The following is a 10,503-nucleotide window of genomic DNA, read 5'->3' as shown; positions in this document are numbered from 1 at the left end:
TTCAATAAGATCCTTTATTCTTTCGAAAAGAAGGGAGGTCTACTGCAGAATGAAGGATGAATGAGAATTTGTTGGGCTACTCTAACTGACTATCAATTATAGGATTTGGGATATATGAGGCCTTGGTTTACATGGAAGAGGGGGAATTTACGAAAGAATAATATTCGGGAAATATTGGATAGGGGAGTTGCAAACTCGGCATGGTGTTTGGCTTTTTTGAATTTCTCAATCAAGCATCTATCGAATTCATTCTTTGATCATTTCCTACTGTTCATATATATCAATCAAGAGGAACAAAGACGGTTGAAATGCATTTTTAAGTTTGAAGCATGGTGGAACCAAGAAGAATTGTGTGAAAAGGGAGATTAGACGATTGTAGGAAGGCAACCAAGGAAATATACCAGACTGCCTTAATAAAATTAGAGAGGGCCTGCAAGAATGGGCAAATCAATTAAGGAAAAGATAAAATGGGGTTTCGAGGAGGCTCCATGTATGGTTAGAATAGTTGAATGGTGAGAAGCGAAATGATGACATAATTAGGGAGTTGATTCATACAAAGCTACATTTGAACATGGAGATTGATAAAGAGGAGCTTTATTAGGAGAAAAAGGGCTGTACAAATTGGCTAAAGCTTAGTGGTCGTAATACAAATTTTTTCCATAGATTCATTTCTCAACAACGAAGAACAAATCAGATTCAAGGTTTGCGAGGAATAGATGACCAGCTTGTTACAAATAAGGAGGATTTGCGAGATTGCGAAAGACTACTTCCAAGGATTATTTATGACCCAATGCGCTGGTAATCCTGAACGCATATTGGCAAGAGTAAAACGAAGTATTTCGAATAGCATGAATCAAATACTTACGACAAAATATAGGTTGGAGGAGATTTATATGACTTTAAAAGATATGTCCCCAACAAAAGTACCAGGAGTTGACAGTCTACCTGCACTGTTTTTCCAGAGATACTAGCATATTGTAGGTTAAGAAATTGGTCAATTTTGTTTGAATGTTCTTAACAAAGGCACTTTAGAATTTGTTAATTCTTCATAGATAATTTGTTACATTTTTTACCCATCAATTTATGTACAGTAATTTATAAAAAAAAGATCAAAAACAGTTGCTAATTGCTTCCAAAAAGTGTTAGATGTTTGCATAGATAAATCTTAAAGTACTTTTATCCCAAGGAGGCTGATTATAAATAATTTATTATTGGCTTATGAAATTCTCCATGCATTCAAGCAGTACAATATGGGGAGGAAAGGCTACATGGCACTCAAATTGAATTTGATTAAAGCCTACGATAGGGTTAAATGGGCTTTTCTACGACATATGATGTTAAGAACGGGTTTTGCGGTGTCATGGGTGGATTTTATCATGCAATATGTTACCACAGTATCTTATTCGATTTTAATAAACGGTGACAGAGGTGATTTGTTTAAACCGAAAAGAGGTATTTGAGTAAGGGATTCACTCAGCCCTCGTCTCTTCTTGATTTGTAGTAAAGGGATTCGCGCAAGTTGAGGCATGTAATAACTTAAAAGGCAGTCCAAATCTAAATAATTAGTGTAGACATGAAATTAGCTTATAAGCCACTCTACATGTCAAATTTAACAGATGTCTTATCATAAAACCTACTACTGAGCCCTTTTTCTTTGTCCTTGAGATTATAGAATTGAATCACACTCACACCAACACTTTATGCCAATTGTTACAAACAATTTGAATATACAATTTTTCACTTTGAAATTTTATTACACGAGGCAATCTATTTTACATGCTTTGCTGCAAAACAAAGAGCCTCCATAGAGGGTCTTTACCTACAGCATAAAAAATTAGTATTACAGATTATACATATTACTGTATGCTTTGGATGGCATACCACCTGACTCACTGCTTCGGAGAACTTTTAAGCTCGAGATGCCAAATCTGTAGGCTTAAGCCACAACAACTATGATGAAAATAAGGAGAATGATCCCAAAGATTAACACCAGCAAACACCTCTGCATGAAAAACAGTAGTTGTATAATCGTATCTTTTTTTTAATGTCACAGATTTGCTCAAAACTTGCAAAAATTGATCAATATTGGAAATGTAAATATAGCATTATCCTAAATGGAAGTTTGAATTATCATCCACTATGAGAGGAAAATGAGGAACTGAAGAAATGTGTTATGTGAAACAACTATAAGTATGACTAAAAATTTGTAAACAGTCAACCATTGGCAGTTACAAATTGATTGAAAGAGCTGATTTGTTTAGCTCATAAGGCTGTCATTTTTGCTTTTATAAATTCAGTTAAATTTTGCTCAAGTGGTAAATGTGTTGTTCAGACAATTCAACACTTCTACACTTAATGGCAATTTAAGGAACTAGCACCCCATAAAAGTTATTGTGCTGCTAGAGTCAAAGAACAAGAACTAATACCTTCCAACTAACTCCCATAAATTACTCCAATAAATCAAAACATCAATACACTAAACCGGGAAAGATACTTCCATATTGATCAAGGAGGGAAAATCAGATATATTAAACTTACTGTTGATGAATTTGCTCTCTGGATCTTGGATGCCCTTTTAAGATGTGAAATAGCTTGCACAGTTGCGGAATGGGAATTTTCAATATTCGAACCAATGTCATCTGCCAAGAGTAAAATTTCAACAGCTTGGGAAGTTAGCAGGCAAAAAATGGAGAATCTAGAGCAAGAAAGAGAAATATTCCACTGGAAGTACACAAAGTACACTAGTTTTACCAATCATGCCTCCTTGCACATGTACCAAATCTGCTAGATCTTTGAAAATCTCATTCACCTCACTGATCTGTTGCTGAACTTCTTTGATCCCCTGCTCTCGTTCTTCAATAATAGCTTCATTAAATGTGATTTCATTCTCCAACAGTACAACTTCTTGTCTTTTAACACAAAAAATAAATTGACAGTTAAAAGCATTTCCAGGAAAATGAATTGATGAAAAATTCAAAGGAAATAAATATAGCTTTACCCCTTGAATGGTCGATACGATAACCAAGCATGTAGATCACATGGATGAAAAAGAATATTTGAAGCCAGGCTATAATTGTTTAAAGCCTCAAAGAAAAATACTGCACTAATCCAGTGCAATTGTTTTGGCCGAAGTTACTCAAGAAAACCATTAAAATGAGTCTCATAATAGCAACTTCTTAAACATAAATAAGGAGGCTGATCAATTCTGGAAGTGGCAGTCCACACTTTTGAATGAGGAAGAAGAGAGGTAGAGATCCATATAAACGATTATGGAATTAGAAACCATCAAACAGGATTACTTGAGAATCAGCAACACCATTCACGGAGTTAAGATGAAGAATTTCTCAATTTAACAAATCTTGCTTCTACAATATAAGAGGAAGATGAAAAGCTGCCACCTCAAAAGTATGAATCGCAAAAGCAATGGAGAAAACATTTTTTTCTAAGCAAGAAGCTTAAAATAATAATAAGGTTAAGTCATAACAGTGCTAAAGATTCTCCACTACGCCAATAGAAAAACCTTAGCTAAAATCTAGAAAGTTATTGCAAATAAGTAATAGCTTCTTAAGAGAAGGTTATAGCATCAACATACTATGTAAATAGAAAACAGCTCACCTTTTCGTAACCAGAAGATTTTGTTGTTCAAAACTCTTAGATGAATTGTTCTCCACCTCATGGGCAGCATAACTGCATATGTTTAATAAAAGTGTAACACAAGAGTCAAGTACAAAGGATAACAGCTGAGCAGTAATTAAATTATAGACAGTATGGTCAACCCTGTACCAGATAAAAGTAGCTTAAAAAGTAATATCAAAACCTTCCATAAGTAGCACCATATTACATTCCAATTTAATCTTTTATATTCTTCAGCAGCAATAGAAAGATTGTATAATTAAAAATATATACAAAAAAAAAGATAATAAAACATCAAAATCATTCATCAATATGCTTAATTTTTTAGAAGTCTTGATTTGATTTTCTTTTTTCATGTTCTATTGTTACTAACTAACTATATGTGTTCAAAATTCAATAAAATTAAAATTAAAAAACATAAAAAGGTTGGTTAATGTTTCACTCCGTACAGGAAGTCAAGATGTTTGTACCCAGAGCACAACCAACCTGAAATCACATTGAACATGCGCAGAAGCATGTGTATATTTGACAGATTCAGACAGGTGTTATCTTATATACAAGCTTCAGGGTATGTGTATTTATGCTGATGTTGCTGTATACGCATAAGAGTAATTACAATGCTTGTCAACTGTAAAAGTTACCTGGAAGGAAGAACTTCTTTGGGAGCAGAAGGTGTATATGCTGTTTCTCTCTCAGCTGCAAGTCTTTGAGCCTTCTGAAAGTCTTTAAGAGCTGCTTGAAAATCTTTCGCAAGCTTAGCATCAGCAATCTTCTTTAAGGGCTGCAGTTCAACGAAAAAATTTTTACGTGAGAAATGTAAGGCAATAAAATGACGGCGACAAATATAGTGGAGAATAAAAAAATTTCAAAAATCAATCGAGTAAAAAGACGAGAGAATAAAAGCATAAGCAGATAAAGAAGGGGAAACCAACAAGTAAACCAATGTCATCAAGGGTGAAATGAAGTGCTCGTGAGAGGTTACAGACACAATGGATGTGTCTTAGAACACCCAAAATAGGACCGACTTGCATCCTTGTACCATAATTATTATCATAAAAATATTACGTAGTTTTCTATTTTTGGAGAAAAGCTGAACAAATTAAACAAAATTGCAGATTTAACATGCACTAACTTCTGCATCTTGATCAGCTTCACTTGCTTCCCTTAGTTTAGCTGAAGTCTCTTTGACCAGCTGCCCAATATGTAGCCTTGTCTTGTGCCTGCCAATGCAAACATCCAGATATAAGGACCAATGCCAAGCAAAACCATTGGTTGCATTACATATCATGTTGAGCAACAAAATAAGAGAGAAGTCGCTCTCATCCCATAAATTCCATCTAATCTATTCCGAGATTCATGTCAAAGATATCTAAATTGAGTCCCAAGTTCTAATCACAGGAACATGAAAGGTTAAATAGCATTAATCATGCAATCAGTCATTCATTCACTCAATTATTTGTTAGTTGTACATGGCTAAAAAAATAATCCCACAAAATAACAAAAATTCAAAACTCCACAAGAAAATTGTCCAAAATCTTGAATAAGCGTAAAACAAAACCAAGGGCCAAATACATTTTGGCTCCATAATTATATGGTCAATTTAGTTAAAAAGGCTAATCAAGTTAAATTATCCCAATAATAAATCAGAAAAACCCATCTTCGAATTGACCTTAAAGGGGGGAAATTGTCAATTAAATTACTCGGTAGATGATCCAAGTACAGAAAATCCTGAAAGAAGGCCCAAATTTACCGTCTTTTGATTCGATGAAAAGTAAGCTTCAATTAAAACCAAAACTCAAATACATTTATAGCCCAGAATTTTATATGTTCAAATTTAAGTTTCATATCCAAAACGAATACACATAAAAAAAGTAAATCAATTTAAAATTTCCCGATAAAGAAGAAAAAGAATCAAAATAAAGAAAACTGTTATTTGGGGGGGGGGGGGAAGAGAGAACATACAACTTATCGCGTAATTCAAAGGTGTCTTTAGGGGTAGCGAGGGAATTAACAAGGCGATCAAAGGCCAAAAGAGCAGTTCTTAATTTGAAAATCCCGGCCGCCACCGACTGCGAAGGCGAAGTGTCTCCTATTTCTCGCCTCAGCTTTTGCTGTGAAGAATTCAAGTAATTATTAGGGTGTGGCGTAGCGAACCCCGCTTCAAGATCCTGGAAACTCATCTTGTTTCTCTTGTTCCTTAAGGTTGGGTTGAAGAAAGGCAAAGGAAGAGTAACGAAGGATGAAAACTTGGCGTCGAGTTGTTGATGAAGTCTTTTATCATTTTAATTTATAAATTAAATTATTATAAATTAAAAACAAAGAAAAACTTGTTTGGTGTAGCCGCTGTTCAAGTCAAACTAAGACATTCTAATCTTCAAAATAAAATAAATAAATAAATTTCTGGAAGTTTCCATGGATTTGGACATCATACCAAATAAATTATGGCCATCCAAATTTTTTTTATATTCAAAACTTATTCAATAATTAAATGTGAAATGTTTTTGCTTATAAATTTTCATTATTTTTTAGGGTTCATATAATGTCCTTTACCACTTAATCCACATCTTTCTATATTAATAATAATAATTGAATTGAGACTCAATCAATTTAAAATTTATTTTTTAAAATATTAATTTTTTTAATTATATAAAAATAATAAAAGACAAAAACATTATTATAATATTATTTATTGATTTATTAAAAAATATTTTTTAAGTTATTTTTATGATTAAATTAGTGTTGCGTTGACACTTAACACATCACATCAAATTCATCAAATTTAAATTTTAATCTCAATTCTCTCTTAAATTTACTTTAGGTTTAAGTCTATCATATATAGATGTTAGCTTTATCGAGTCTTACATTGGTTTCATTCTAGTTATAGTTACTCAAACATATATTATTTGTTATTTAAGGAACAACAACATAAGGTTTTTTATTAAAAAAATATAAAAAAAATTAAAAAATTTGAAAATAATATACTTAAAAAACTAAATACGAAAATGGTATAGTCAGAGTGGTCACGCCACTCTGACAGGCGGCACCACCCTGACGTGACACCTCCAACAGTAAAAAAAATTGAAAAAGAAAAAAATACTGAAAACGAAAAAAAATTAAAAATGGGTCATGTTGGTGCCAGAGGCGGCACCGGTACCAGGTGCTTTTCAGGCGATTTGACCCCTCATGCAGAGGGGTTTTGTTTTTTTGTTTGGGGGACCATAATATATGGTCCCCAAGCTTCATTTTCAGGAACAAAGAAGAAGAAGGAAAGAAGAGAAGAAGGAAAGAAGAGAAGAAGAAGAAAGAAAAAAAAAGGGGAGGAGGAGAAGGAGGTCGGCGGTTGAGAGAAGAAAAAAGAAAAAGAAAAAGAGAATGAGAAGAAGAAGAGGGAAGGAAAAAGAAGGAAAAAAAAAAGGTAATTTTTTTTATAAATTTGAGTAATTAATGTTAGTTTAAATTATTTGTTTTAGTAATTATTGTTGTTGATTGATTTAGATTTAAATCAGATATAATTTTTATTTTTATTTCTTTGCAAGGTGTTATTTGGTTAAGAAGAGATATTAAGGTATGTTTGTATTTATTTTATATTTTCATTGAAGTATTAAGCATTTATGTGTAAAGAATATTTTTTTGTTATTATTTTATGTAATTTATTTATTAAGTGTGTGTTTTAGGTTGTTTAAAAAGATTTTTTAAATTTATTTGACTTATTATGGAATTATTTTTATTTTTTTTTATTTTTTATGTGATGGGGGATTTAAACTTTTTACAAAAAATAGTATAAAAAATAAAATATTAAAAATATATTAATGAAAAAATAAAATACAAGAAGAAATAAAATACGAAAAAAAACTTTTTTGGGGAAAATGGTGGTGACGAGTTTTTTGTTAAAATAATATAAAAAAATAAAATATGAAAATAGTATATTTTAAAAAATAAAATCCAAAAATAAAAAAATACGAACAAGGTGCCAAAGTCAGGTTATTTATTAAATTAATATAAAAAAACTTAAATAATACATTTGAAAGATTTTATGCTAAAATAAAATACCAAAATAATATATTTTAAAAAATAATATACGAAAAAAATATGAATAAAGTGCTAAAATCAGGGTTATTTATTAAAAAATATAAAAAACACTTAAATAATACATTTGAAACATTTTGTACTAAAATAATATAAAGAAATAAAATACGAAAATAATATATTTTAAAAAATAATATATGAAAATAAAAAAATTACGAAGAAAGTATCAAAATCAGGGTTATTTAGTAAATTAATATAAAGAAACACTTAAGTAATACATTTGAAATTTTTTTTGCTAAAATAATATAAAAATAAAATACGAAAATAATATATTTAAAAAAAAATATACGAAAAAAATACGAATAAAGTGCTAAAATCAGGGTTATTTATTGAAAAAAATATAAAAAATACTTAAATAATACATTTGAAACATTATGTACTAAAATAATATGAAGAAATAAAATATGAAAATAATATATTTTAAAAAATAAGATACGAAAAAAATACAAAGAAAGTGTCAAAATCAGGGTTATTTATTAAAATAGTATAAAAAACACTTACATAATATACATAATACGTTTGAAACATTTTTTGCTAAAATAATATAAAAAAATAAAATACAAAAATAATATATTTTAAAAAATAATATACAAAAAAATACGAATAAAGTGCTAAAATCAGGGTTATTTATTAAAAAATATTAAAAAACACTTAAATAATACATTTGAAACATTATGTACTAAAATAATATAAAGAAATAAAATAACACGAAAGTAATATATTTTAAAAAATAAGATACGAAAATAAAAAAATACGAAGAAAGTGCCAAAATCAGTGTTATTTATTAAATTAATATAAAAAACACTTACATAATACATTTGAAACATTTTTGCTAAAACAATATAAAAAATAATATACGAAAATATTTTACTTATTATCATTTTAAAATAATAATAATATTTTTATTTAAATTGGATATATTTAATTTTTTAATGTAGTATAGTAAAAAAAAATGTTGTCGAAAAAATTGTTTGCTATTTTTTTATAAGTTATTCTAATAAATATTTAAAATCTATCAAACATTAAAATTGATAATCGAAATTTATTTTGAAATTGTAGGCATAGCAATGGCTTCATTGATCAATAAGGAACTTTCTCACATATGTGACACAGTTAATAATACGGTAATATATTGTTATTTGTTACGCAAGGGTTCCATTAAAAAAAGATCTTATGTTATTATAACTACTTTTTGTAATTTAACACTGTCAGGACTCGTACCGCATATTAAGGGGCCAGGTGAATGGTGTAGGATATTTCCCGGATGCACGACTGATGCCCTACTTGGAGCTAGCTGGATTCGAGTCAGCAGCATTGACCCGGACGTTCGATTTGCGGTACGATTTAATATCCGCATTGGTCGAGCGTTGGCGACCGGAGACCCACACTTTTCATTTGCTGTGTGGGGAGTGCACAGTCACTCTGGAGGATGTTGCATTACAGTTTGGGCTCCCAATCGACGGGGATGCCGTCACGGGCGTAAGTGCGATAGTTGAGCCGGCTGCACTTTGTTATAGCCTACTAGGAGCCTCGCCCGGCGATGCTGAGTCTACTTTTTCGGAGTTGAAATTTACATGGCTAAAAGCCAATTTTCAGCATTTATCAGATAATGCCACCGAAGAAGAGTTGGTGTGCGCAGCTCGAGCGTACATTATGCATATCATAGGGGGTGTATTGATGCCCAATTCGAACAACAACAAGGTTCATATCTAGTATTTACCTTTGTTAGCTGATCTGCGTAGTGTTCGCTCCTATAGTTGGGGTTCCGCAGTTCTGGCTATGTTGTATCGTAAGCTTTGTTTGACGACAAAGCCTAATGCTGTAGACATGGGCAGATGCCTTATATTGTTGCAATCATGGGCTCTTTATCGGATGCCATTCTTGGCATCAGTTAGTCACCAACCATACATATATCCGTTAGTTAACAGGTGAGAAAATTTAACTTGTTAGTAATTGACAATATCTTTATAATGATACTATTCTAATGATACTATATTTACTTGAAAATTGTTTTCGTAGATGGAGTATTTATCCGGGTATTGGGAGGTCGTACACTGTCCCGATATATCGTCTGATGATTGAACAACATGCCGGGGAAGGGGTAAGCTATTCAAATATTCGTGACATGTAATTGTTTTGTATATCTTACTCTAACCGTGTTAAATTTTAATCATGGTATTAATCTTGCAGTTTATATGAATGCCATACCGTAGACCAGAAATTGCGGCTATTATACCCTCGTCTACCTACTTGATTCTCATTTGTGGTGCACTAACGCACCAATTATCAGTTTCAATGTAGTCGAGTGGTACCACGGGGATCGAGTACTACGACAGTTTGGTTGCATCCAGTACATCCCGGATCCGCCAATGCATGTGAGGAGGAGGTTCACGGTAAGAATAAGAGAGGGAGACATGGACAGCATTGGGGGGTTACGCACCGGAGATATATTGCGGTGTGGGAGAGTCGGATGGCTCGAAGACCTTAGATGGATATGTCTTTTGATTTGCGCCCATCGTTAGAGTACATACAATGGTACTTTAGTATGGGGAAGCCATATTTACTTGGTGGGCAGTCGACTATAGTCCCCCCGCACGTGCAGCGATCTGGGGCATACACCAGTGGCCGATATAGAGCCCGATCCACAGCCAGATGCTGAGCATGACCCAGAGCCGGAGCCCGAGGTATAGCCGGAGGCTTAGTCCGAGCGATCGCATTCGCATTCGACTGATACTTCTTATCATCCGAATTTGGCAAGCAATGACTATTTCCCGGGCTCGTCAT

At 32.2% G+C, this 10,503-nt stretch overlaps 2 protein-coding genes across 2 annotated transcripts; one reads left to right on the top strand and one right to left on the bottom strand.

Annotated features, from left to right (window-relative positions):
- Positions 1-1,720: 1,720 nt before the first annotated feature.
- Positions 1,721-6,065, bottom strand: LOC107924614 (syntaxin-21). The gene is made up of 7 exons (XM_016855146.2): positions 5,596-6,065; positions 4,766-4,853; positions 4,275-4,414; positions 3,616-3,687; positions 2,752-2,909; positions 2,539-2,639; positions 1,721-2,002 (listed from the first exon to the last, which is right to left on the bottom strand). The coding sequence occupies exons 1-7, from the start codon at positions 5,811-5,813 to the stop codon at positions 1,937-1,939; spliced, it is 843 nt and encodes a 280-aa protein (XP_016710635.2). The 5' UTR covers positions 5,814-6,065; the 3' UTR covers positions 1,721-1,936.
- A 2,721-nt stretch (positions 6,066-8,786) lies between these two features.
- On the top strand, positions 8,787-10,207 carry LOC107919826 (serine/threonine-protein phosphatase 7 long form homolog). Its single transcript, XM_016849211.1, has 5 exons — positions 8,787-8,843; positions 8,932-9,365; positions 9,477-9,647; positions 9,739-9,820; positions 10,010-10,207. The coding sequence occupies exons 1-5, from the start codon at positions 8,787-8,789 to the stop codon at positions 10,205-10,207; spliced, it is 942 nt and encodes a 313-aa protein (XP_016704700.1).
- The last annotated feature ends 296 nt before the right edge of the window (positions 10,208-10,503 follow it).

Source organism: Gossypium hirsutum, chromosome A02, assembly GCF_007990345.1.
Source record: "Gossypium hirsutum isolate 1008001.06 chromosome A02, Gossypium_hirsutum_v2.1, whole genome shotgun sequence".
NCBI classification, from domain to species: Eukaryota; Viridiplantae; Streptophyta; class Magnoliopsida; order Malvales; family Malvaceae; genus Gossypium; species Gossypium hirsutum.
Note: the sequence above shows the minus strand (reverse complement) of the source record. Positions and strands in the feature narration are given on the sequence as shown.

Coding starts and splice junctions, on each gene's coding strand:
- LOC107924614 (XM_016855146.2), bottom strand. CDS start 5,813: ATGAGTTTCCAGGATCTTGAAGCGGGGTTCGCTACGCCACACCCTAAT. Junction 4,415..4,765: donor AAGCTGATCAAGATGCAGAA/GTTAGTGCATGT, acceptor GTTGAACTGCAG/CCCTTAAAGAAGATTGCTGA. Junction 2,910..3,615: donor AATCTTCTGGTTACGAAAAG/GTGAGCTGTTTT, acceptor TTGTGTTAAAAG/ACAAGAAGTTGTACTGTTGG.
- LOC107919826 (XM_016849211.1), top strand. CDS start 8,787: ATGGCTTCATTGATCAATAAGGAACTTTCTCACATATGTGACACAGTT. Junction 8,844..8,931: donor GTGACACAGTTAATAATACG/GTAATATATTGT, acceptor TAACACTGTCAG/GACTCGTACCGCATATTAAG. Junction 9,821..10,009: donor AACAACATGCCGGGGAAGGG/GTAAGCTATTCA, acceptor ACCAATTATCAG/TTTCAATGTAGTCGAGTGGT.